This window comes from Mytilus galloprovincialis, chromosome 11 (genome assembly GCF_965363235.1).
Source record: "Mytilus galloprovincialis chromosome 11, xbMytGall1.hap1.1, whole genome shotgun sequence".
NCBI lineage: Eukaryota > Metazoa > Mollusca > Bivalvia > Mytilida > Mytilidae > Mytilus > Mytilus galloprovincialis.
The window spans coordinates 52,387,818-52,415,234 of NC_134848.1; the positions used below are offsets into that span (position 1 = coordinate 52,387,818).

The following is a 27,417-nucleotide window of genomic DNA, read 5'->3' on the forward strand; positions in this document are numbered from 1 at the left end:
GCTCTCTTTTTACCCAATTGGACCTATATTGTGTTTTGAGTACTATTGTGTCGGTTGGTCTTTTGCGTTTTCAGTTCAATTCCGATTTATAAAGTAGGTTAAATGTCACTTTGGTATCTTTTGCCTCTGTTTTGTAATGTCAAGACGTCCGTTTCGGTCAAATAAATCAACACTGTCATATTAACCAAATAGTGTGAGATTTATTCCACTGTTGTTTGACTGAAGTCCGTTAGTAAACATTTTATAATTGTTTTAGATGGTCCAAGGCGGGTAAGCTGTATACCAAATTTAAACATGCGTAAAGGAACTTTTGCTACATTGAAAATACATTAAAAAAACAATAAATACAACAGCAAATGAATGAAATTAGTGAAATTTATTCACAAATACTTTGTGAGTCTTTCGATTTAATACATTTTAAATAATTTCTATTCATGAATTCAAAAATCATTTTGTATGTTCTATTTTCGATCGTTCTTATTTATACTTAATATATAGTTATCAAAGGTACAAGGATTATAATTCAATACACCAGACGTTTATAAAAATGACAATATAATTGATATTCATGTCAACACTGAAGTGCTGACTACTGGGCTGGTGATAACCTCGGGGACGAAACGTCCACCAGCCGTGGCATCGACCCAGTGGTGTAAATAGTTATAAAAGGTACCAGGATTATAATTCAATACGACAGACGCGCGTTTCGTCTACATAAGACTCATCAGTGACGCTTTGATCAAAATAGTTATAAAGCCAAACATGTACAAAGTTGAGGAGCATTGAGGACCCAAAATTCCAAAAAGTTGTGCCAAATACGGCTAAGGCAATCTATTCCTGGGATAAGAAAATCGAGAATGTCTAAGTTTTGCAACAGGAAATTTACAAAATTATATCATTGACGTCTTTTCCATGAAAATAACACGTACTAAACACAAATGTAAGAATAACCATGATAAAACATTTTACACAATATCCAACTAAATATTACACTTAGATGCTTCGAACATTGACATTATTCTTTTTGAAAAATGCAAAGAACCACAAATCCTTATCAATTTTATTTCATTAACCTCAATGAAATTTAAAAACTTGACATGGAAACATAAGTATAAATAAATTTATTTCTAAACAATAAATACAACGTTTATATTATAAACCACAAGTCATATTATTACCAGAAGTCTCGCTTCAAATTTCCGACGTTTTTGGAAAAAGTAGTTATAGATGAAACGCTAATCAAACATTACAAACCACACATTGACAAGCATGGTAACACTGCATGTATCCCACAATCGACAATTAATAATTAATTATTCAAAGTGATTTTAATACAACTAATAAAACAATAAGTTGATGACATTTAATGACTTAATGAATAAATTAAAGTAGTTAGTGATACATTGGGGTTTAAAAAGCAAGGTGAGAAATTTGGCTAGTTACACGGTGGTTGTCGTTTGTAACAGAGGTAGCAACATGAGGATTGGGATTATTTCGTCATGTTCGATAGCAAGCTTGTTATTGTTTACAGCTTGGATCGATATAGCAGAATCTCTATTCAATAATGCTTTAGTAAGTAAATTAATAATGTATATTGTAACAAAAAAGTAAAAATACAAAAATACTGAACTCCGAAGTGCCATTAAATTTGGACTTACAGTGTATAATATAATGATTACGCAAGTAAATCAATAATTTATAGTGTAACCAACATTTCAAATACCATTATATTTGGACTTGAAGTGTATATTCTGGCAATAACTTGTAATTTCTATGGTTTGGAATCAACTAGATATATATAAAAAGAAGATGTGGTATGACTGCCAATGAGACAACTCTCCACTAGAGAGTCTATTATGTTTCACAAATAATACTAAATGTATTGTATGTTTAAATGCACATTCCAATTTGTAAAGATACTGCTCAGCATTCGTAAACGCGTAATAAATTGATATACATGGTACTGAAAGTCTGTGATTTTTTCATTCATCTAATCAAAGAAAAAGTTCATTTAAATTATCAAAACTATCATTAAATTGGTATCCTTATCAAAGCCATTATAACATTGGTATTGTTGATGATGTCTTAAACCAATGACTAAGTATAGGCTTGTTCAATGGAAAAAGGAGAAAGAGAAATACTCTTTACAATACTTTTGCATGCATGTAGGACTCGGGAATTGTGATTGGGACGCTGAAGTTCGATGGTCTGGTTAAATGCGAAGATCTACGATAAAGTGCAATGGTTCTTTCGCTTATGTGCGACAATCTTTTACGCGTGATGGCTAGTTAATCTACAGATGTGAGATTATTATTTAGATTTGTAACCGCTTAACGGCTTAACCTTAGTTAATGTCGATAAATTTGCATTCGTTAATTTCTATAAATGTCCTTAGTTTCAGTTACATACTTAATAAATAATGTTTTTTCATTAATTCCTCGTTTACCATAGTATTATGAGATAAATCTGCATGTGGACCTGTGTGTATTTAGAAAATACCACGTTCAATCATACGCAAAAAAGAACCTTTTGTAGATTTCTAAAAAAAAAACCTTCCGTAACAGACTGTTAGCTTCCCAATCTCCACCAATCACTCTCATTTATGAACATCTTACAAACTGCTTACTAACTTAAAAACCCGCGAGAAAAAACAAATATACTAATAAACAAATTGACTTCTTCATTGACATGAAAAGTAGTGAAAATACAGTTTATGTAGTTCATCGCACTTCAGCGTTATCATCAACGCCAATTCATCATAGCTAACAACATGAGAACATCACACTTCAACGATCGCACTTCAGCGCAATAAAAAAAACGACCTTCAGCGTCCGACTATCGTAAATCAGATTTACTACTGTGATTTGGAGTTTAATCGCGGTTCAGAAGAGTCCTGCATGTATGTAATTATTTGAATATCATCATATTTATCTTGAGTATATATGACGTTTTCTAAGCAACATGCTCATATATATATATGTTAGAACAAACACATTCGTAGTAAAACTATATTAACTAGAAAATTCCGTTTGAGCGACATAACTTAAGTATACGATCAATATCAAATGTACGGTATTCGCATTTCTTATATTTCAATCAATATCATAATTAAGATACGTTTTCGCTAAATGGGAGGTAAGCCAATGTGAACTTTATTACACCGGCCTTAACAATTGCATTACCATATTCGATACTTGTGTTTAGTATAATTTATTTTAAAATCATGTTACTTTGCCGGACGTAACTGTTCATATTTATTCAATTATGTCTGCCGATATGATTTGTTAATTGCATAATTTGATCCATCAGAAGATCTCTTTTTAATTAGATTACAATAACATGCCTTACATACTTTTAGCATTTATTAATATAAAAAGACATGCGGTTTCTTCAACTGATTGGGCACGTGATGATTAATTATATTGTTTCATTTCAACTTACAACAAAAACGTTTGTCACAATGATTAAGTCTTTTAGTTTTTGTAAATAATGAAATTTTCGAATGATATTTAATAAGGGTTAGAAAATTCAAAATTTCTATCATGTTATATGAGAGTCAACTTTCTACTACCCAGTTTTCGCATGCTAAAATTAAAACTATTGGTTATCATTTTGTTTGATAATCCTATACAGATTTGCCCATATACCATTGTTTGAGTAAACAGAGGTTAATATTCAGTCACATACAGATAGACATCTTACGATGCTTGAATACATGATTATGGCTATCTTCATAGTGCCAAGCGCACAGACAGATGCCAGTTTATATCGTTCTTTTGATATGGAGAGGTCAAATCCACAACTTTGCGCTTTACATCCGACCAGAATATGTTGAGTGCAACGAAGGCGTTTATCGTCTTACAAAGGTTTTACACCTTAAAATAATTTTTTCCCTTATTATTAATTAACAGTCACCTAATTAACAATGATTAAAAAAAAACCCGAAGGAGTTTAAACAACACAACGACGAAAAAGAAAACAGAAAACATCGTGAAATAAAACGTCAAGCTAACACTACACACAAACTTGAAATTGAAAAACACAAAATCCCAAACTACTTAGAATTAACCCAAGCTATAAGCAAGGTTTGGCTGTTCTTATCTAGTGATTTTAAAAGCGTTTGTATTAACTTCAACAGCCACTTAATGAGAAATAAGTGAAAATAACTGTAATAACTAATTTCTATGGTTATATTAACATGTACTTATATTGTGTAAAGACCTGTACTGAGTTATAGTAACACATATGAAGTGTTTAAAAAAAAAAAGAAGAAGAAAAGCCGTCCTCGCAAATAAGTTCTTCACCTGCAATAATTTAAAATAATCATACGCTGTGAACAGATTTTACGACCACCACAAGTCATATGAAACCAGATCTTATTTTTGTAAGTCCGCTGAATTTTGCTTGAACTGTCTTTTCTGTATTGTTTCTTTTAACTTTTCTTTTTTTTGTACACATTCTAGCATAAAGTTTTTGCAATGACAATACACTATTTGACAGATGAATATAATGTATATGTTTAATCTTTTCCGTATTTAGATTGCATAATGTTTTATACTTAGTGACAAGTACTTATTCTAAATACTGTTTATATCAGTCAACACTTCCACTAGTTTAAGAGGGAGGACAAATTGCTAGGGGCGGAGTCAGAAGTAACCTTTTACTGCCATCTATAGTTTTTAAGCGTGGAATAGTCCCCCACACAAATGCCAAATGTACCTACCACTGTAAAACAGGATGTAACTGCGAACAACAACACCATGTACCCTTCCGGTTTTATGCATAAGCCTTACTTTCAGGCTAATACACTTGTCTTTCTAGCATAAGTATAAACAGTTTACAACTAAGGGCTTTCTTATTCCATGTATGGACTACGTATTTGGCACAATTTTTTGGAATTTTGGATCCTCAAAGCTCTTCAACTTTGTACTTGTTTGGCTTTATAAATATTATGATATGAGCGTCATTGATGAGTCTTATGTAGACGAAACGCGCGTCTGACGTACTAAATTATAATCCTGGTACTTAATAACTATTTACACCTTAATCATGTTAATCTTTACCGTTGGACTCACGATCTGTCATATGAATGTGTGCTAAAAATAATACTATATGCGACGGGGTACATTTTCAAACACATGTGTTTTATGAGCACGACTATAACACACATCGAAATGTAAACAAATATATTCAATATTTTATCTAATTCGTCTTGTATATTTTCAGAATGTGCCAAAACCACAATACATTGAACGAAAAATCCGAATACCATTGCGTGGATATAGGATAAACAACAGCAGAAAAACTAATATAGTCAGTGCTAATATAGCTAATATTGACTCTACCATAGGATCACAAACTAACTCACAGTTTAATCCGTCCGTTGGTAAATCTCTTCCTACTTACAGGAAAGTATCTTATCCTAGTAATAACATTCTACAGCGTCTTAGAGAGGCACAAAAGAATGGTAATACAATACGATCAAAAGGAGGCCGATATCTAGTTCCAATTCTTCAATCAAAATTACATTCTACTGTTCAACAACATACTAACATTTTCGGACTACCTAAAGAGTTACAAAGTTTACAACAATTGCCGATAATTCATATACGTGAAATTAACACTCCGTCTATAATTAGATCAAAGGTGCCGAAAATTCACCATACTGTTGTACTTGCAAAAAATGCAAATGTCCTGTCTCATATAGGAAAACAACATAATGGTCCAGCATATACTCCAAATTCTCAAGGAGCTAAGCCGATTGGGCAAGGCAATCGACCAGCAAGTGGTGGAAACAAACCAGGTAACCAAGGTAGTAACCCTGGGCAAGGAGCCCAAAATAAACCGGCACAAGGATCACCCAAAAGCTTGCAGAATTTTGTGAAAGATGTTATGGTCAATAGTGGCAATACGTTGCAAGTTAATAAAGATACAGGCAACACAAAAGTTAATAGTACAATACATAAAACAGATGTTAAAAATAATATTAACAACATTCATATTACAAACTATTACTCTGGCGCAGGTAATGCAACTTCGCAAGGTGGTGCTAAACCTTTAGGCCGAAGAAGACAACCAAATGCGCAAGGACATCTTCCTCAAGGTCAGATGCCCGGTGGTCAACAATATCAACCAGGTGGTGGACAAGGTCAGCAGCCTGGGGGTGGACACGGACATGGGCAACAGCCTGGTGGCGGACACGGACATGGGCAACAGCCTGGTGGCGGACACGGACATGGACAACAGCCTGGTGGCGGACAGGGACAAGGCCAGCAACCTGGTCGTGGACATGGACAATATCCTGGTGGAGGACATGGGCAGCAGCCTGGTGGTGGACATGGGCAGCAGCCTGGTGCTGGACACGGACAACAACCCGGTCAAAGTAACCCCCAAACTACGGCGTCTCCCGGAACCCAAATTCATCTAAATGTAGTGAATAACATGCCGGTGAGCAATGCAGTTTCGAATAAAAATCATCGAGCAGAGTTTAGTCCATCTAGTGTTGGTATGAATCCAAAATTTGCTACTGGTTTCCATGGTACAAATAATGGTCACAAAAACAATGCTTCCCAGAATCCTGGACCTATTACACTTGGAGCAGGGAGCAACAGCCAAGGACCTAAACCGGGAATGAGACAGCCAGGTGGTAATCCGGCATATCCGGGAGGTGCACTGCCTCTTGGACGAAGCCGACCAGGCCAAGGAGGTGCACTGCCAATGGGACGAAATCGACCTGGACAGGGAGGTGCATTGCCAAGTGGAAGAAGCCGACCTGGACAAGGAGGACGCCCAGGAAGGGGAAATCAGCCGGGTAACCCGATGTATCCAGGAGGTGCTCTGCCTAGTGGAAGAAACCGACCAGGAATGGGTGGTTCTCCTTTTTTGGGAGGTACTCTACCTGGTAGTATGAACCCACCAGGCCTTGCTTCTAGGTATCCTGGAAGTGCACTTCCGAGCAGAAGAAATCGTGGACCTCAACAAGGTAACCAGCCTAGAAGCATGCCATATCCATTTAATGGACAGATGTTTCGAAATACACCATCACAAACAAATGCTGCACCAGGGCCTGGTCCTCAAGGGAACCCTATGGGAGGTCAACCAGGAATGCCTGGAGGTGGACATGGACAGCAGCCTGGTGGAGGACATGGACAACAACCTGGAGGTGGACATGGACAGCAGCCTGGTGGAGGACATGGACAACAACCTGGAGGTGGACATGGTCAGCAGCCTGGTGGTGGGCACGGACAACAACCTGGTGGCGGACACGGGCAACAGCCTGGTGGTGGACATGGACAACAACCTGGAGGTGGACATGGACAACAGCCTGGAGGTGGGCATGGAAATCAACCCGGACAGGGACCATCTTATCGTCCTGCTAACCAAGGACAGCAACCACAAGGTAATCCTTCACCACCAGCAGTTACTATTCATATCCATAACAGCGGTAATCAACCAGGAGGACAACAAAGACAACCCGGGGGCGGACCTGGGCAGCAGCCTGGTGGTGGACATGGGCAACAACCGGGTGGAAATCCAGCTTATCAAGGAGGTGCATTGCCAATTGGAAGAAACAGACCAGGACAGGGAGGTCAACAAACTGGTGGTGGACATGGACAACAACCTGGTGGCGGACACGGACAGCAGCCTGGTGCTGGACACGGACAACAACCTGGTGGTGGACACGGACAACAACCTGGTGGTGGACATGGTCAGCAACCACGTGGTGGACATGGTCAGCAACCTGGTGGTGGACACGGACAACAACCTGGTGGTGGACACGGACAACAACCTGGTGGTGGACATGGTCAGCAACCTGGTGGTGGACACGGACAACAACCTGGTGGTGGACACGGACAACAACCTGGTGGTGGACACGGACAACAACCTGGTGGTGGACACAGACAACAACCTGGTGGTGGACACGGTCAGCGACCTGGTGCTGGACACGGACAACAACCTGGTGGTGGACATGGACAACAACCTGGTGGTGGACACGGTCAACAACCCGGTGGCGGACATGGACAACAACCCGGTGGCGGACACGGACAGCAACCTGGTGGTGGACACGGACAACAACCTGGTGGTGGACACGGACAACAACCTGGTGGTGGACACGGACAACAACCTGGTGGTGGACATGGTCAGCAGCCTGGCGGTGGACACGGACAGCAACCTGGCGGTGGACAAAGACAACAACCTGGTGGTGGACACGGTCAACAACCCGGTGGCGGACACGGACAGCAACCTGGTGGTGGACACGGACAACAACCTGGCGGTGGACACGGACAACAACCTGGTGGTGGACACGGACAACAACCTGGTGGTGGACATGGTCAGCAGCCTGGTGGTGGACACGGACAGCAACCTGGTGGTGGACACAGACAACAACCTGGTGGTGGACATGGGCAACAACCTGGTGGACACGGACAACAGCCTGGTGGAGGACATGGACAACAACCCGGTGGTGGACACGGACAGCAACCTGGTGGCGGACACGGGCAACAACCTAGTTTCAATCGGGCGTATCCAGGACAGGGAGTTGCAATGCCTGGTGGTGGACAAGGACAACCTGGTGGTGGACACGGACAACCTGGTGGTGGACCTGGACAACAGCCTGGTGGTGGACACGGACAGCAGCCAGGAGGTGGACATGGACCACAACCTGGTGGTGGACACGGGCAACAGCCTGGTGGAAATCCGGTGTATCCAGGAGGTGCACTACCTATGGGAAGAAACAGACCAGGACAAGGAGGTGCAATGCCTGGTGGTGGACAGGGACAACAACCTGGAGGCGGACCAGGGCAACAACCTGGAGGTGGACCAGGTCAACAGCCTGGTGGTGCACCACCAAAACCCCCAAATGGAAACGTACTAATTCATTTAACTATTAATTCTGTTGGAAGTGGCCCAAAACCCGGTGGTCCGGGAGCTGCTCCAGGAGGCCAAGGAGCTGTTTTACCAGGGAGTAGAACAAGACAACCTGGTGGTCATGGCGCTGCATTACCAGGAGGTCAAATGGGACACGGAGCAGGTATGGGAGGACAAGGACATGGTGGTCAACAACCAGGGATGGGAGGTCAAGGACATGGTGGTCAACAACCAGGTGCAGGAGGACATGGACACGGTGGTCAACAACCGGGAATGGGAGGGCAAGGACATGGTGGTCAACAACCAGGTATTGGAGGTCCAGGACACGGTGGTCAACAACCTGGTATTGGAGGTCAAGGACACGGTGGTCAACAACCAGGGGCTGGGGGACATGGACATGGTGGTCAACAAACAGGTGCAGGAGGACATGGTGGTCAACAACCAGGTGCTGGAGGACAAGGACATGGTGGTCAACAACCAGGTGCAGGAGGACACGGACACGGTGGTCAACAACCGGGAATGGGAGGACAAGGACATGGTGGTCAACAACCAGGTATGGGAGGTCAAGGACATGGTGGTCAACAACCAGGAATGGGAGGTCAAGGACATGGTGGTCAACAACCAGGTATGGGAGGTCAAGGACATGGTGGTCAACAACCCGGAATGGGAGGTCAAGGACACGGTGGTCAACAACCAGGAATGGGAGGTCAAGGACACGGTGGTCAACAACCTGGTATGGGAGGTCAAGGTCACGGAGGTCCTCAACCAGGTATGGGAGGTCAAGGACATGGTGGTCAGCAGCCAGGTGTCGGAGGCCAAGGACACGGAGGTCAACAACCTGGTATGGGCGGTCAAGGACACGCTGGTCAACAACCAGGTTTGGGAGGTCAAGGAGGTCAACAACCTGGACGTGGAGGCCAAGGACACGGGGCAGGTCAACCTGGACAGCAGGGACCCGGCGGTCAGGGAACACCTACAGGACTTGGTTCATTCCTTTCACAAGGAAACATGTCTCCTGGACAAGGATTTCAGCTATTGGGCGTGTCCAATCCAAACACTCAGGGAATACCGCCACCTCCTCCAAATGCACCTACTAACACTCAACAATTGTTAAATAATTTAAAAATATCTCATCGACAATTATTAGATTTAATGCAACGTAATCCTGGTGGTCCAAGCCAACATGGTATGGGAAATGCAGCACAACAAACACCTGGTCATATGGTGAAGTGGAACCCTCCAGCAGGCGGTCGTATATAAGCCATCATCATTTGTGTAAGGAGTTGTCTTGAACTGGTCAAGTATATGACGGAATAAAGAATATAAAGTTAACGTCTTTCTAGTGGTTTAGACGATGCTTCAGTTGGGAAAATGAATGAACTGGTTTTAAAAATACTTTGATAATTTTGGCTCAAACATGTCTTTCCAGTGGACTGACACACCATTTAGATATATTTATTTTATTCTTTTCAACTTACCAATGTCTTTCGTGAACATTTAATCATTTTTTCATGTTTGTTTCATGTTTTGGTTCAGATTATTTTAGGTATCATATTAATTTGTGTAAAACAACTAATTGAAAAGTAATCAATTTGCATCGTCTACATATCCGTCTTTTTATACGGTTCATTAGGCCGATAATCATGCTTGTGCTGTTCGTGAAATGTCAGATTGTCATACAATTGGTATTTCATTTGATGGGAGAAGTGTGTTAACATCTTGTTTCAGATAAGGGTGTACATGTTTAACTGAGTTGCACATTTTCTTGTTTGTTCCAAAACCTTTTCTAATATTACTTCATATTACTTATACTTAAACTTTCGAATATGGTTAGACAGAAAAAAACGCAATCATAAAATCAATGTAAAAATATTGCAGATATATAACATAATTTTTAACCTTTTTCGAAAGCATTTGTTTTTCTATAGAGTATTTAGTATTTTGATAATCATTAGGTGAATATATTCTCATTCAAAATGCAATGACTTGTTTTGTCCTGATTTTTGTTTGGTTGGTTTGTGTTCTGATTGTAAGTTATGTGATCAATATTTTTGAATATAATACATGTATTGGATTTTCACACAGGAATTGTGAACCACTTTTTTTCGTTCATTTTCCTTTCGTTTGGTGTCGTGTGTTTAATGTTCGCCTAATTAATTACTATGTACTTTGATATAGGCATTTATCATTAGATAAATACGTCAACTGAAACAACCAAAATTATCAAGCCGCTTTATATTTTCATATATAGTCATTAAACATGCTAAACATTACAACCAAGAGGCCAGTAGATTTTTCGGATGATTTATTAATGATTGCCAGAAGTCATAATTTTCATAAAATAGTTATCGAAACCCAGGGGTTTATTCGGATGATTTTTAATGATTGCTAGAATTCTTAATGAACTTTAATTTTAATTAATAAGATTTGCATATAGCAAAAAGATTTTTTTTAATTAACTTTTGATAAATGCCTATCGAACAAAGAAATCCATTGTTGTACCTTTGCCTTCGGTAATAAGAGAATGTATATAAGTTATTAAAGCTAATTACTGACAAATCGAGACTGGTGAAATTTAATTTCATCGTATTGGAATTTTATCATTAAGAATTATATATGTTTTTGACATATCTGTGAAGTTAATATCGAACAGGTGTCACGTAAAATCATGTGATATATATTTCAATTTAATAACTTTGAATTGCAGATTTTAATTGAAACGGAAGTTGACAATTAATTCAAATGTCTCATGTATATATTTGTATGCTTTTTTTTTTATTAGATATGGGGAAACTGTAATTTATTAACTCATCGATCACTAGCAAATTTAAAAGAAATTGGATTTTCACTTAATTGATAAGTTAGTTCAAGAAAGCCTTTTTCGGAATATTAAATGAAATAGTTCTTTGTATTACATTTCATGACAAAGGGAATTACCTTAAATCAGTTATTTTAAACTCAATTCTGCTTAAATATTTTAAATTAATTAATTCAATTATAATAATGTAATAATTGTTAGATCTTCAAAGAGGATAAATGTAATAAATATGAAAACACATTTCGTAAAAAATAAAATAATAATATTAATATAAATGTTTATTGTATATATTTTTTCACCAATTCAATCTCATATGTTTGCATATTTCTGTGATCCATCGAACATTTTTTCTTGCATTAGTGATACATCTTTTATTGCTTTTCTTGTTTTGCAGATTTTTATATTTGCATTTTTTGTTTTGCAATTAGACATTGTACATATTTATTATTGTATATATCAGATTAAGTAGTTTTGTTTTGTATTCGGATATAACGTGTACTGGCATACACTAATCTTTCAAATAGTATTAGAAAAGCAAAGATCAACCCTTTTTAGATATAGTTTAAATATGTTTATTTATATTAAGAATTTTGACATGATTAAATTTGTTTATTTTTATTTTCTCATTCATTCATTCTCCCACTGAAGTGTCAACTATGAATCTATTATTCCGTTAAAACAAGGTATTTAACAAATTGGAAATCAACATTAAGTTTAGAAAACCTGTATTACTTCTTACCGTTTTATCAGATGTTAGTTATATATATTTTTTTAATTTGATGTTTCCATAAATTTTTCTTCTAAGTTTATTTTTTCATATTCAACCTAAAATATATGATTTAAAGACATATTGTGCATAACAACTTACCTTATTAAATAAAATGCATGCATGGGTCAAGCCATGTTAGTGTATGCAAGTATAGACTTAAGTTAACTTAAATTGCCTTCGTCCATGCCTGCATGGAATAAGTTTAGTTCTCATGATTCATGTTTTCATACTATGAACACGTTCCTTCATACTATCAAGTGCTTGCAATTTATTTATTAAGGTAAGTTATATTGCACAATATGCCTTTAACTCATAAATTTTAGGTTGAATATGTAAAAATCAACCAAGAAGAAAAAATAATAGTAACATCAATCAAAACAATAATTTATCTAACATCATGAAATAAAGCGATAAGGAGAAATGCAGGTTTTCTAAACTTGTTGTTGATTTTCAGTTTTATTCAATACCTTGTTTTAACATGATTAGGAATTGGCATAGCTGATATGAAACGTAGGTCAGTCATTTATTTTAGAATAGGGAAACGTAGAAGTCAAATTTTTATGATATTTTATTAAAACTCGTAATTTCTTATAAGAAGATGTTAAATGAGTGCCAATGAGACAACGCTCTATCAAAGACACAATTTGTAAATGTAAACCATCATAGGTCAACGTACGTTGCATTTGTCAAAGATAATCCGAAAATGAAAACAATTAAACACATTTGACTGACTGTAAGAAAAAAAAAGTAAAATCACAAAAAACAATAAACTCCGATGAAAAATCTAAACGAAAAGTCCCTAATCAAATGGCAAAATCAAATGATCAAAAAACATCAACCGAATAGACAATGTCATATTCCTGACTTGGTACAGGCATTTGCAAATGTAAAAATGGTGGATTAATTACATGAAAGAAATTGCACTATGGTTTCTTAGTTCAAATAATCCATTTGAAAGTTTTAGATGCAGTAAAATTGGTACCATTTATGTCATTACGAACACCATTGTGATTTGTTTCAACGTTGTGGAATATTGTTATAGCAGAACACAATACTCATTTTTTCTGCAATTCTATTTGTTCCGAATGTTACTTATGACCGAAAGTTTACTTATTACAAATAGTGCAATTGGTTTAAATATTGGAACTATTCCTGGTGCATAAACTATTTTCTATGGTGTTTGTATTAGGCCTTTTGTTGTTTCATTTGGTCACTGTAATGTTCTGTTCTGTTGTACCTCCTTAATTACATTCCCACAGAAAATCACACATGTAGACTATTAAACATGTAAATTGGACTTAATTTTGAAGTTAAATCACCTCACTTATTAACTGTGAATAATACAGGATGATGAATCTGTGTTGAACTAAATGAATACCTTCTCAAATTTCGTCGTCCGTATATCTATATATGGAAAAATGTCTTGTTGCCCAAATGAATGCAATACTTGACACACTTCTTCATCTATTTATAAGGGTTTTCAATTTCCACATGTTTCTGCCGCGAAATAACTATTTTGCTACTGCAACAAATACCTTATAAATAAAACATAAAAGGGTAGTTATGTATATGGGTACCTTTATTAAGAAGTTGCAGATATTATATATATATATGTCTTTTACGTAGTTACATATAAGTTATAAGTATTGTTTCAGATGGTCTGGTTCTGACCCTTTCCATTTAAAATTTAATGATCCGTTGCCAATAGTTCTTGCCGATTATTAAGTATTTAATTGTATTACAACGGCCTGAGGATATAGGTCACCTGTCTTAAAAGGCCTGGCGTGTCCACTTTCTATTCGAAATCATAAAAATAATGTATGTGATTGTGTAAATACAGGGGTATACAATAGTTATCCGTTCCGATAGACACAAACACAACAGTCAGCAACAAAAACCAGAGAAACACGATCCATATCTATAACATATTGGATATTATCAGAAGGAAACGTTAAAAAATACTTATTTCGAAACAAATCGATTCCTCAAAGGAAAAATATATATTCAATACGATTTGTTTCCATGAAATTTAATAACTTATACACAAAAACCGAGCCACCATTTTTGCAAATCCCGTAAATATTCGAAAATATTTACATTTGTACTTATCTTACCTCCTAAATATTTCTATGTATCTGATTGGTTAAAAGCAACCGTGTGGAGACCGTGTATATTTCATATTAGATTAGAAAGCAGGGCTTATTTCAATACACGGTTAGCAGTGATGTTACGTCAAATTTTAAAAACAAAACGGTGTTGATCAAAATCTGACGATTGCAAATGATGAAGAAATTAAAATGAACTATTGAAAGAAATTCATAAACCATTTTAAAAGCTAACAAGTTGTAAGTGTTGGCATTTTTTTATTATGTTGATGAATGGATGTAGGTTCCTAATACTAAGCATTAAACACTTCATCATGTTCACAGGCACTAGTCTATAAACCACATGTTAAGATAATCGGTAAGATATTGTATCCATGTCTTTTGAAAATAACATTTGTTTTGCAAAACATTCAAAGCTACATGTACGGATACAATTTTCATATAACAATCGTAAATAGACAATATACATGTGATTGACACGTAGTCAGTCTCTTCATACAATCTTAAAAAAGACAATTGATGGAATAAAAGAACTGTGCAAAGAGGGATAACCAAAGCATTGTCCATGAAATTAAATATGAAATAATCAGTTTTTAATATTTCATCTCTGTATTAGATTATTAACAACAAAAAACCATAAAAACATAACAGTTATTCAAATAATTGTACACGATCTCCATCGAATAAAGAAACATAGAAAACTTAATTTAAAAACAAATTAGAAAGACCATATCATAGGGAACATGTATACTAAGTTTTAAGTTGATTGGACTTCAACTTCATCAAAAACTACCTTGACCAAAAACTTTAACCTGAAGCGGGATAGACGGACGAACGAACGAACTAACAAACGGACGAACGAATGCATAGACCAGAACACATAATGCCCTCTACTATCGTAGGTGGGGCTTACTAATTCATTCAAATATATGCTATATATATTTAATGAAAGCAATACCATTATAACGTGCAAAAAAAAAAGTACACTATATGAATTTCAGTAAAATAAAAACATAACTCCATTATAATTTAACACATTGTTCAATGTTGTTAAGTTTCTTTTCTTTTACATTTATATGTCCATTTTATAGAATACTAACTAATCCATATGTACAAAGTTGATTAATTGCAAATAATGAGTATGGACCAATGATTATCACTAAAATGAAAGCATATGGTATCTCTTATACACTAGAAATAAAGCAGTTTTTCATTTATATTAATCACATTGTATTTAAATCAATCTTTCCTCTACGAACTGTATTGCATGATTCTAATGAAGATAGCAGTTGAATGAATCTTGAACTGTTCATCGTAGATACAAGGAATGAAATTTTGTATTTGCATCAGACGCATGTTTGTCCTATAAATTCCCCGAAGAAAAAAAGCTTTGTGGACCAAAAATTCTATAAGTTTTGCCAAATACAGCTCAGGTAATCTTTTCCTGAGGTATTAAAACAGATGGGTAAAAACTTGATTTGGAAACAGGGAATTTAAGTATCCTGGTATGAATGTCAAAATGAAAACCTTTTTGTAACAGTTACATTTAATTACAAAATATCTGCAATATAAAAATCCAAACTAAGAAATTTTTCAAATTGGCATTTATTTATTATAGGCAGGAGTGTTGTAGAAAAAAATGAACGTGTTTCTTTTCAGCAACAAGGAATATCAAACTATATCGCAATTTGCAGAAGTGAGCAGCAGTAACTATATTGAATTGTATTTTCTTTGTTCACTTTTATTTCATTAAAATATTTTCCAACCATATTTCAGTATCCTTTTAAAATTCTTCACTGTAAACTTGTGATTTTGGTTTCGATTATAGTAAACATATGGTTTTAGTCATATTTTATTCATAACGATTTGAAAAGAATAAAGCAACAGGCACTTACATTGTGCGCACTATTGATATATCGAATCATGATATCATTGAATACAACCATTTTAGCTTATCGTTTTTAATAGCATCTCGAAGTTCACAAATCAAAAGGAGACATTTACAATTATAAAAAACCATTGGATGACTTTTTGTGGGAATAAATGCACCTGACGGTTTTTTTTAAAAATCACAAGTTTTGTCAATTATATAGATTGATCAGCTAATCACAATCTACTAGATTCTGAATTGTTTAACACGATTGAATGACCTCGTATAGGGGTTATTATTCTTATATGATAGTGAAATGCTAACGACCTCTTTTATAAGCTATTGTCTTTAATGTATAAATAACCACTCATAAAGGCTCGGTCGCCAAAAAAAAAAAAAAAAAAAAAAAAAACCAACAAAAAACAAAAACAAGAAAGATAGTACATATTTCGAACATGATGGCTTGAACGCAGAGCTGTTACTTTGTACAAAAAACTATTTTCCCAATGGGTAATTTTGACAAAATGTTTGATATCAAAGGAAATATCTAGGAATTTGGATCACTGTAGATCCTTAGTTTAAATTTGCTTTGAATATTAAAATTGTTATATGAAAGTATTATATGTAGAGAATAATACATGGCAAAATTCGTATTATATGCCGTATCATCCCGCGATACCAATATCAGCCAGAGGGCCCGAGGGATGATATTGGTCGAGGGTGATACGTCATGTGATACGGATTTTGCCATGTTTTAAACGATTTATCATATATTTCAACAGGAGAGTATATATATACTGCTTTCTGATCCCTAGCACCTGGGTAACCTTCAGTTCTTCTTTTTTCTTGTTTTTAAAAGCTTTAAAAGCACTGCTCAATTACTCATCCGAAGCACCTGGATTACCTTACAATTTGGTGTCTTTTGTATGGTTTTTCATTGAGTTCTTTTTTATAGTTGTATTTCGTGTGTCTGAAATATGAAAACTCGACGTTTGACGTCACGTTCAAAACAATGACGTCATTCAAAAAATTGCGTCACGCCCGAATAATCGTTCATTTAGGACCCATTTTGAAGAAAAAATTTTCTGTAGAAGCTTACATAAATGAAAACTGAGTTTATGTAAAAATGAAAAAAAAAATGAATAAAAAAAAATGGAGGGTTGTGATAAAGGGTGTGATAAAGGATATGACAAAGGGTGCGCATCAAAGTTGCGCGATATGGTTTAAACAGCAGGCTATTTATCACATATTCAAAATTACTGTAATTACTACTAAATGTTTGATTAAAAGGCATACTTGACCTATTGATAAGATTATAAATACATGTTTTTAAGCAACACAACTTGCTAGAAAAAGTGCATTTCAAGGTATGTTGATTTTTTTTATCGCCACAAGTCAGAATTATGTCTGAGTATTATTGTTTGACTTGCCACTTTTTTTGAATCGAGTACAAAATAGCCGCGGCAGGGTTTCAATCTTGTTTTGATATGAAGAACATCAGTAACAGAGCTGTTTAGTGGCTGGCTGTGTGTGGTTTGCTGTGCATAATAATAGTCTCATTAGTGGATACCCCGTATCTTTTGATTTCTATCATTAATGCTTGAAATTACCTAAATTGACATAAAACGAAATAACGCTATGAATTAGTTATTTTGGTCCTTGAAAGACAATTGTTTATATTGCTTATTGTTTTAAATGTTTTTCTATGTAATTGTGTGTTACTATTGGCTTGTGATTTCATTATTTTTCTGTGAAAAGTTGGTTGTCGTCTTGAATAAGCATGCACACAATTTACACTTGAATTATAAAAGCTACTGCTTAATAAAGGTAGGTATTGTACGGACAAACAACCATAATACAAAAAAGAAGATGTGGTATGATTGCCAATGAGACAAATGTCCACAAGAGACCAAAATGACACAGACATTAACAACTATAGGTCACCGTACGGCCTTCAACAATGAGCAAAGCCCATACCGCATAGTCAGCTATAAAAGGCCCCGATAAGACAATGTAAAACAATTCAAACGAGAAAATTATCCGCCTTATTTACATAAAAAAATGAACGAAAAACAAATATGTAACACATAAGCCCACTTGTTCTTTAATGAGAAATGAGCATGGCAGTCTCACTTTATTTATGAGCGGATGTATGAACAAAAAAGAAAAAAATATAAATGAAGGTTTTGCAAACTGGTGTGAATAAGATAATACGCTTCCTTATGGACATAGGCGAAATGATTTTGTAATAAAGGAGTATGGGCAAAGGCAAGAACTGTTGATATCATGGTATAAGCACACTAATTGTAAATAGTATATAATTATAGGACAATCGTTGAGTAAACAGGCAACATGCTAAATTCAATTGGTAATATGTAAGCAATTAGAACGTTAAAATAAATTCACATACTATTTATCTAAATGTGAACAGTGACACAGCATCGACTTTGATTTTCTTTACATTTGTCATGTCGTTTCCTTTTATAGTTGACTATTCAAGATTGGATGTGCTTATTGTTGAAGGCCGTTTTATTACCTATATTTATTATGTTGGGGTCTTTTGTGTAGTGTTGTCTCATTCGCGATCATACCACATCTTCTTTTTATATTTACATCGTTGATGATTTCTGAGATAATTAGAAGCGAACACGCAAACAGGTAAATAATGATACTTAACAACGTTTTGAAAAATGAGTGTGCCGATAATCCTTGGCATGCTTGTCAGAAAGTCGCAATGAGAATTATTACCGACGATTTTTTGAACGGCCAATATTATATCAGAATGACATTTTCTAGGTTTTCATCAATTAAATTTTCTCTAACCTCTTTGTCATTTCAATAATGTTCGACAGATACCACAATGAATTAAAATGTTGTACTTTGTTGGACATTTTCGGGTACTTTTATTCGACCTTATATAATTAGTTAAAAAAGGAGTTACTAGCATTTCAAGGGATCATTTTGTTTCAATTTATCAAAATACTTCAACGAAAACGAAACTATCCAGTTCAATTATTTCTTGTAACGGTAAAATGTTGATGAGTTAAATGACTTGATATAATTGCAATGAAAGTGACAAATGTATAAACAAAAAAAAGTTCTGGCAATTGAGTTAAGGTCATTGACGTATGGAACTTAATATTTGATTGATACATTAAAAAATATCGCAAAGCTGAATAATTTTGTTTGAATTTTTGTATAAAATTCATAGTGATGTGATAAGGTTCATTCATCTTAATTAGTTTCTACAAATAATCATTTGTTTTTATGAATTCAGAACAGAATATCATTTTTTAAAGCCAAACGCATTGAAAAAAGTAATTTTGATTTGTATGAAATGAATAGTAGTTAAGACTGTAATTTTTTTCCCTTGAATTAACAGTTTTCTTCATATATCTTTATTTGTAAAATATAATAACTGATTTCATATAATTTTTAATATTTGATTGATACATTAAAAAATATCGCAAAGCTGAATAATTTTGTTTGAATTTTTGTATAAAATTCATAGTGATGTGGTAAGGTTCATTCATCTAAATAGTTTCTACAAATAATCATTTGTTTTTATGAATTCAGTACAAAATATAATTTTTTAAAGCCAAACGCATTGAAAAAAGTAATTTTGATTTGTATGAAATGAAAAGTAGTTAAGACTGTAATTTTTCTCCTTTGAATTAACATTATGGTCTCCTGTACTGTTTTATCTATTCTGTGAATTTTGCAAACAATCGGAATCTTTCATAGTCTTGCACTCTGCCGTGATGGTAACGGATCAATCCCATAATCAGTGTCGTGTTTCAGATGTTTTTCTCTATGATCTCCTTTTGAGCTCGAGAGCTGATGCTATTATCATGGTTGGATACTGCATTGGTTTGGTGTAATTAGTTTGTGTTTAACTATATCTTTTGTATTATTCGCCATCAATGTGGATTTTGTCACAATATGACTGCTCATTTGTTTTTTTACGTTTGACATCGTTCATTGTTAAATAAAAATCTTTCCTTTTCCAACTTCAGAGAGAATGTGTTCTACTTATCGATAGTTGTTGCTTTCCAATGTTTAACACTTTGTTATCCAACTTAGTTTCTGTAATACAAATAATATCATGATCACCAAGTTCAGTCTGTAATAGACCTGTTTTATATTTAACAGAGTAAACATTTAGACTGACGATAGAAATGTTTTATATAGGTTGCTGCCCATGTCCACCACCAGGTTGCTGCCCATGTCCCCCACCAGCTTGTTGTCCCTGTCCACTTATTGGATACGCCGGATTATAATTAGGTTGTTGTCCATGTCCGCCACCGGGTTGTTGGCTGTGTCCACCGCCCGGTTGTTGCCCGTGTCCACCGCCTGGTTGTTGCCCATGTCCACCACCTGGCTGTTGCCATTGTCCACCACCAGGCTGCTGTCCTTGTCCACCACCGGGCTGCTGTCCTTGCCCACCACCGGGTTGTTGTCCGTGTCCACCACCAGGTTGTTGCCCATGTCCACCACCAGGTTGTTGCCCATGTCCACCACCAGGTTGTTGCCCATGTCCACCACCAGGTTGTTGCCCATGTCCACCACCAGGTTGTTGCCCATGCCCACCACCAGGCTGTTGCCATTGTCCACCACCAGGCTGCTGTCCTTGCCCACCACCGGGTTGTTGTCCATGTCCGCCACCGGGTTGTTGACCGTGTCCACCGCCAGGTTGTTGTCCATGTCCACCACCTGGCTGTTGCCATTGTCCACCACCAGGCTGCTGTCCTTGCCCGCCGCCAGGTTGTTGCCCATGCCCACCACCAGGCTGTTGCCATTGTCCACTACCAGGATGCTGTCCTTGCCCACCACCAGGTTGTTGTCCGTGTCCACCGCCAGGCTGTTGCCCATGTCCACCACCAGGCTGCTGACCATGTCCACCACCAGGCTGTTGCCCATGTCCACCACCAGGCTGTTGACCATGTCCACCACCATGATGTTGCCCTTGTTGGCCACCGGGTTGTTGCCCGTGTCCACCTCCAGGCTGTTGCCATTGTCCACCACCAGGCTGTTGCCCTTGTCCACCACCCGGTTGTTGCGCGTGTCCACCACCAGGCTGCTGCCCTTGTCCAACACCAGGTTGTTGCCAATGTCCGGCTCCAGGTTGTGATCCAGGAACTTTTCCACTGAGTTGATTAATATGTGCACCTCCTGGTTGTTGAGGACCAGGTCCTGGTGCAGCATTTATTTGCGATGGTGCGTTTCTAAAAAGCTGTCCATTAAACGGATATTGGGTATTGCCTGGCTGGTTACTTGGTCCTCGATTTCTACTTTGAGGAGGACCCCCAAACAATAAAGAACCAAGGCCTGACGGCATCATACTACCAGGTAGTGTACCTGACATTAGCGGAGAACCACCAGGCTGGTTTCCCATTCCTTGTTGACCTCCCGCTCCATGTCGGTTTCTTCCACTTGGCAGTGCACCTCCTTGTCCTGGACTTGCCGGATAACCACCAGGTTGTCTCATGCTTTGTTTGGCCCCGGTGCTGCTCCCAGCTCCTAGTGTAAGGGGCCCAGGATTCTGGGAAGCTTGATTAGAGTGACCATTGTTTGTTCCATGGAAGCCAGTTGAAAAGTTTGGATTCATACCTAAACTAGATGGGCTAAACTTTGCTCGATGATTATTATTCGATGCATTATTTTTAACTGGAAGGTTGTTTACTATATTTAGATATATTTTTGTTCCTGGAGTTGATTTTGGACCGGTAGGATGCTGTTGACCACTTGGCAAAGGTCTTGGATTGTGACCACCTTGGTTTGGCCTTTGTCCAGTAGGCTGATACGGTAAATTACTTTGACCTACAGGTAACTGACCTTGTGGATATGGCTGTCTACTGTGACCTTGCGAAGGTGAATTGCTAGGACGGGTGTAATTGTTTGTTATATGAATGTTGTTTATATTGTTTGACACATTTGTGTTATGTATTTTACTATTAACTTTTGTATTTCCCGTATCTGTGTTAACTTGGTAAGTATTGCCACTACCCATCTTTATACCTTGCACAAAATTCTGCACGCTATTTGGTGGTCCTTGTGACGGTTTTTTTGGGACCCGTTGTCCGGGGTTATTAGGTTGGCTACCTGGTTGTTTCCCACCTTTCGTTGGTGCGGGAGCGGGATTGATTGCTGGACCATTTTGCTGTTTTCCTATATTGGACAAAATATTTGCATTTTTTGCCAATACAACAGTGTGATGATGAATAGGAACTTGATTTCCACCTGTCTTTGGATTAGCATTCCTTTGTGCTTCTCGAAGTCGCTGCAAAATATTTTTACTAAGAAAAGTCACTTTTCTATATTTAGGAAGAGATCTACCAACGGACGGATTAAACTGAATGTTACGTTGTGGTCCTATTGTGGAGTCAATATTAGCTATATTAGCACTGACTATATTGGTTTTTCTGCTGGTATTTATCCTATAACTACGAACTGGTATTCGGATTATTCGTTTAATATATCGTTGCTTTGGTACACTCTGAAATTATAAAAACATAGTTAGGTATTATGTATCACATTATTTATTACCATGATTACACTCTTTCTACTATAGTATACATGTATGAAACTGTAAATCCCCTGATAAAACAAGGTTACATATAGTACGCACTTTATAAAGACAAGTTAGATTACCACCCAACGTAAGCTTATGTTTAGGAGTTTTGCTGTCCGAATGTCATACGCCTGATATGAAGACTAGTATATAATCGTGGTACGTCCTGTTGAACCAACGACGATCAATATAACACAATTTTTGGGGCTCTGTCATGTTTAAAAATTAAATAAAAACGTCACTGAATTGTGCACGAGAAAAAAATGTATACCTTTTCTCTCTGCAAAACTACTTCTTAAGTGTTAATTTTCTTATATATTTTCAAGAAATAGGCACTGAATATGAAATATTCACTTCATCGTAATTTGACGGTATGACCTCTAACAAAATGAGAAGCTTCTAGTTTGTCTAATGAAAGGATTTAAAATATATAGTGTATATGTTTAATAGTTAGTAGATGGTCATTGCATAGGCCGGAATTGTTGCAATGGAAAGTTGTTGCCATATCGTTTATTTTTTGGTAGTGTTTAATCGATTTTTTTACTAATGTCGTTTTCTTGCTAGTCATTTTGTTTTTTGTACATCTTCGACTTTGTCGTATTTCTGAATTGGTGATGTCCTCCCTCCAACTATTAAGATAAGGTAATGCAATTGCATAGAGTATGAACTTAGTAGGACAAATCGATGGAATGGCATCGTTGAACACATATTATTATCTTGAATTAGAGAACATGTCGGTATCAAACCGTCGATTTGAACTAGATAGACGGAAAGTAGGAATAATTTATCCCAGTATGACGACATGTCTTCCTGTGCGCTTTTATTGTCATTGGATGTTAAGCACGCATAAATCAATCAACAAAGAATAAAAACTGTATATTAAACAAACGTTAACTATAGAAAACGTGTGCTTTAACAGGAATTTTACCTTAACAGTTAATAGATTTCATTACTTTGATTTTACTCGGAAAACGTCATATAGTGACTTTAGGATACATTTGATGAGTAGCTTTATCGACTGCATAACGAATTTGTGTAAACATAAATTTCCCTTTTCGTCATTCAAATGGAGTTATATATATATTTGATCGAGCGACACTGATGAGTCTTTTGTAGATGAAACGTGCGTCTGTCTCAAATACAAAATATCAATCCTGAGTTTATTTACTAATCATAATCATACCAACTCATTAAGAATACCTGGCTTATAATGGCTTTAGTAAGCAAAGCTTGTGTATTTACTATTGATAAACAATAGTTACCGACCCTTCCGAATCATCTGACTACATTCCGGTTAATTTGTGTTTTATTTCAAGTTTATTTGTTTAGAGTTTTGGATTGATTTGTCTTTTTTATTTACCAATATATATTTTACGTTAGGAGTTTCATTTTTTAACGGACGAAAGTGGTTCAGTTTTACCCTGTATCCTCATTTGAACACCCTCGGATATTAAGCGCCTTGTTCACAACCAAAGTATGTTCGACTGGTGCCACATGTGGAGCAGGATCTGCTTACCCTTCCGGAGCACCTGAGATCACCCCTAGTTTTTGGTGGGGTTCGTGTTGTTTATTCTTTAGTTTTCTATGTTGTGTCGTGTGTACTATTGTTTTTCTGTTTGTCTTTTTCATTTTTAGCCATGGAGTTGTCAGTTTGTTTTAGATTTATGAGTTTGACTGTCCCTTTGGTATCTTTCGTCCCTCTTTTAATATTGATTCAATATTAATTGTATAAAGATCAATGTATTCGTACGTTTAAATGTCCACCTAATTTTGCCTAGATATATCATTTTAAAAAGGGATAAATATATCAGAGATGTATACTAAAAGGAGAGGAAGTACTCTATGTGCTGGACGTTTTCATGGTAATGACATAACTCAAGTATTTAAATGCTGCAAGTTGTGTTTGAAAGTACAATATTCCCACTAGTTAAGGAATGCTACTTATTGTGTATGCAAATGATAATTAGGCCTTAACAAAACAAAACTGTGCATCAGTTTTCAATTAATAGTAATATTTACGATTTCTCAGTGCCAATGGAATACAATAGTGATGCCAACAAATAAGATAAAGTCAAAACAAATATGCAAATACGATGTTCGTGTCGATATACAGTATTGATTTACTTACATTAGTGAATAGAGAATCTGTCATATCGATCCAAGCTGTCAAAAATAACAAGCTAGCTACCGAACATAATGAAATAATCCGAATCCTCATTTTGATACTTCTCTTACAAGTGACAACCACCGAATGACTATTGAAAGTTCCCACCTTACTTGTTAAACCCTAATGTATCACTTACTTATTTTTAATTTATTCATTAATACATTAAGTGTCATAAAGGAATTGTTTTATTACCTGTATTAAAATCATTTTGAATAAGTAATTAGTGAAAGTCGAGTGTGCATACATTCAGTGGTTTGCCAATGTGTGGTTTCTAATGTTTGGTAAGCTTTCCATCTGTTCAAAACGTCGGAAATTATTAACACACTTTTAGTATAAGTGCGACTTGTACTTTATAGCACTATGTTTTGCTTTTCCAGAACAAAAAATAATGTCAGTTTATAATTTTCATTAGGTTAATGAAGCAGAATTGATAAGGAATTCTTGCTATATTTGTTTTCAAAAATAATAATGTCAAGATAATGAATTTAAATCTATATATAATATAAGGGGATGCTGTTTTGTCCGATAGAGATAGACAATGTGCCTTACAGCAGTTCACCAATAGACCCTTCAAAGTGTTATGGTAAGCGTTTTAAAGAGACTCACACCAAAGAGAAAACTTGGAAGTGTTAAATGAAAAGATCCAATATCAAACATAAGAAGCCAAATACATTATTTATGTGGGAAGAAAAAACAACGTTCTGTGTAACCAAGCTTATTTAACGTCGTATTATACATGATTTATTTATATTACAAGTCAAATTATCTAAACTGCAGTATTTTTTCTATGAAACTTCTGTCCTTTAATATCTTCCTGACAAATAGATACATAATAATACATTTATCATATACTTAGTCAATTCACTCGAATATCGTTGAGAATATACACCGTTGTATTTATCATTTGTTGCACTACATATACATAATATGTTTATGTTGCTAAAACATGTGTTGAGGGCTTTTGCAATAAATTTTCATGAAATAATTCAAACAATGTTTCTGAACAATTTATCATGTCTTAACCAAAATGTAGGTCATGAAATCATCATATATGATTGTTAATTAGATACCTTCCAACATGTTCAACATGACTAACGTTTTTTGTGCCCCATTTATGGGCCATGTTTTGGACATTATGTTTTCTGGTCTGTGCGTTCGTTCGTTTGTCCCGCCTCACGATAAAGTTTTTGGTCAAGGTAAGTTTTGATGAAGTTGGAGTCATATCAATTTGAAACTTAGTACACATGTTCCTTACGATATGTTCTTTATAAATCTAATACCAAATAATAGTTCTGATCCAAATTTCACGGACCACTGAACATTTAAAAAGATAGTGCGATTTGGGCATCCATGTTCTATGAACACATTCTTTTTTTTTTCAAAGCTTAGCCTTGAGATAAGACATTGGGCAACATTTTAAATGTATGTTTGTTTGAAACAAAGTTCTCTATTGACTAACTCTTCAGGAGTTCGGAACTTTTGTTCATTGTCTTCTATATCGGCCGTTTGTACATTTGTGTGAAGTTTTTCCGTTATGCACATGGCAAGGACGTCAGTGACGCTTTAAATTTTAATCAGAATGCTTGTATATTTGATTCGTTGACAATGACTGAATTGTTAGACATAGTTAAAATTTATACAAAAAGACTGTGCGAATTTAAAATGTTATCACCCATGGGAGAGCCATTGTGTATTGGTTATCTTATCGGATTACAAACATGGTTTCTTGTGTTCGATACCCGTACCGGGGGGAAATGTAGAGAATGCATTTTAGGCTCTCCCTTGACACCATTTGCGATTAAGGTCTTGAGAAACGATTAAAGTCCGTCTGAAGTGGACGATAAATGGCTGACCCATGTTACGTGAGAGCAACACCTGTTGCACGTAAAAGACACCCTTCTAGATTTAAAAAAAGAGCAGACTAGTAACGCTACACTCGCACTAAAAAAGTGGAATGGGATTAGTGTAAGTTGTAATTACTTGTTTTCCCATTCTATTTAAATAAATAGGTTTTATCTCATACATAGTACGCAAATATTTGTCTGGAATATGCAAAGTCTTTTATGGGTTTATGAATTATAATAATATATTAAAACATAATGATACTTAAGCCTAAGTTATCCAACTTCATAATAAATGTTCACTCCATGTTCATGGTTTAAGTATTTCATAATACAGTTCTTTAAACAAACGCCACGTCTGTACGTACATTGAGAGACATATAGTTGTATGTGATAAATGCCCATCTG

The 27,417-nt window shown here is 36.2% G+C and overlaps 2 protein-coding genes across 2 annotated transcripts; one reads left to right on the top strand and one right to left on the bottom strand.

Moving 5' to 3' along the window:
• Positions 1-8,574: 8,574 nt before the first annotated feature.
• On the top strand, positions 8,575-10,200 carry LOC143051226 (uncharacterized). The gene is made up of 2 exons (XM_076224201.1): positions 8,575-9,211; positions 9,293-10,200. Exons 1-2 carry the CDS (start codon positions 8,725-8,727, stop codon positions 10,126-10,128), a joined length of 1,323 nt encoding a protein of 440 aa, XP_076080316.1. The 5' UTR covers positions 8,575-8,724; the 3' UTR covers positions 10,129-10,200.
• Positions 10,201-20,613: 10,413 nt separating this feature from the next.
• On the bottom strand, positions 20,614-25,228 carry LOC143050808 (uncharacterized). Its single transcript, XM_076223921.1, has 2 exons — positions 25,130-25,228; positions 20,614-22,926 (listed from the first exon to the last, which is right to left on the bottom strand). Exons 1-2 carry the CDS (start codon positions 25,217-25,219, stop codon positions 20,614-20,616), a joined length of 2,403 nt encoding a protein of 800 aa, XP_076080036.1. The 5' UTR covers positions 25,220-25,228.
• Positions 25,229-27,417: the final 2,189 nt, after the last annotated feature.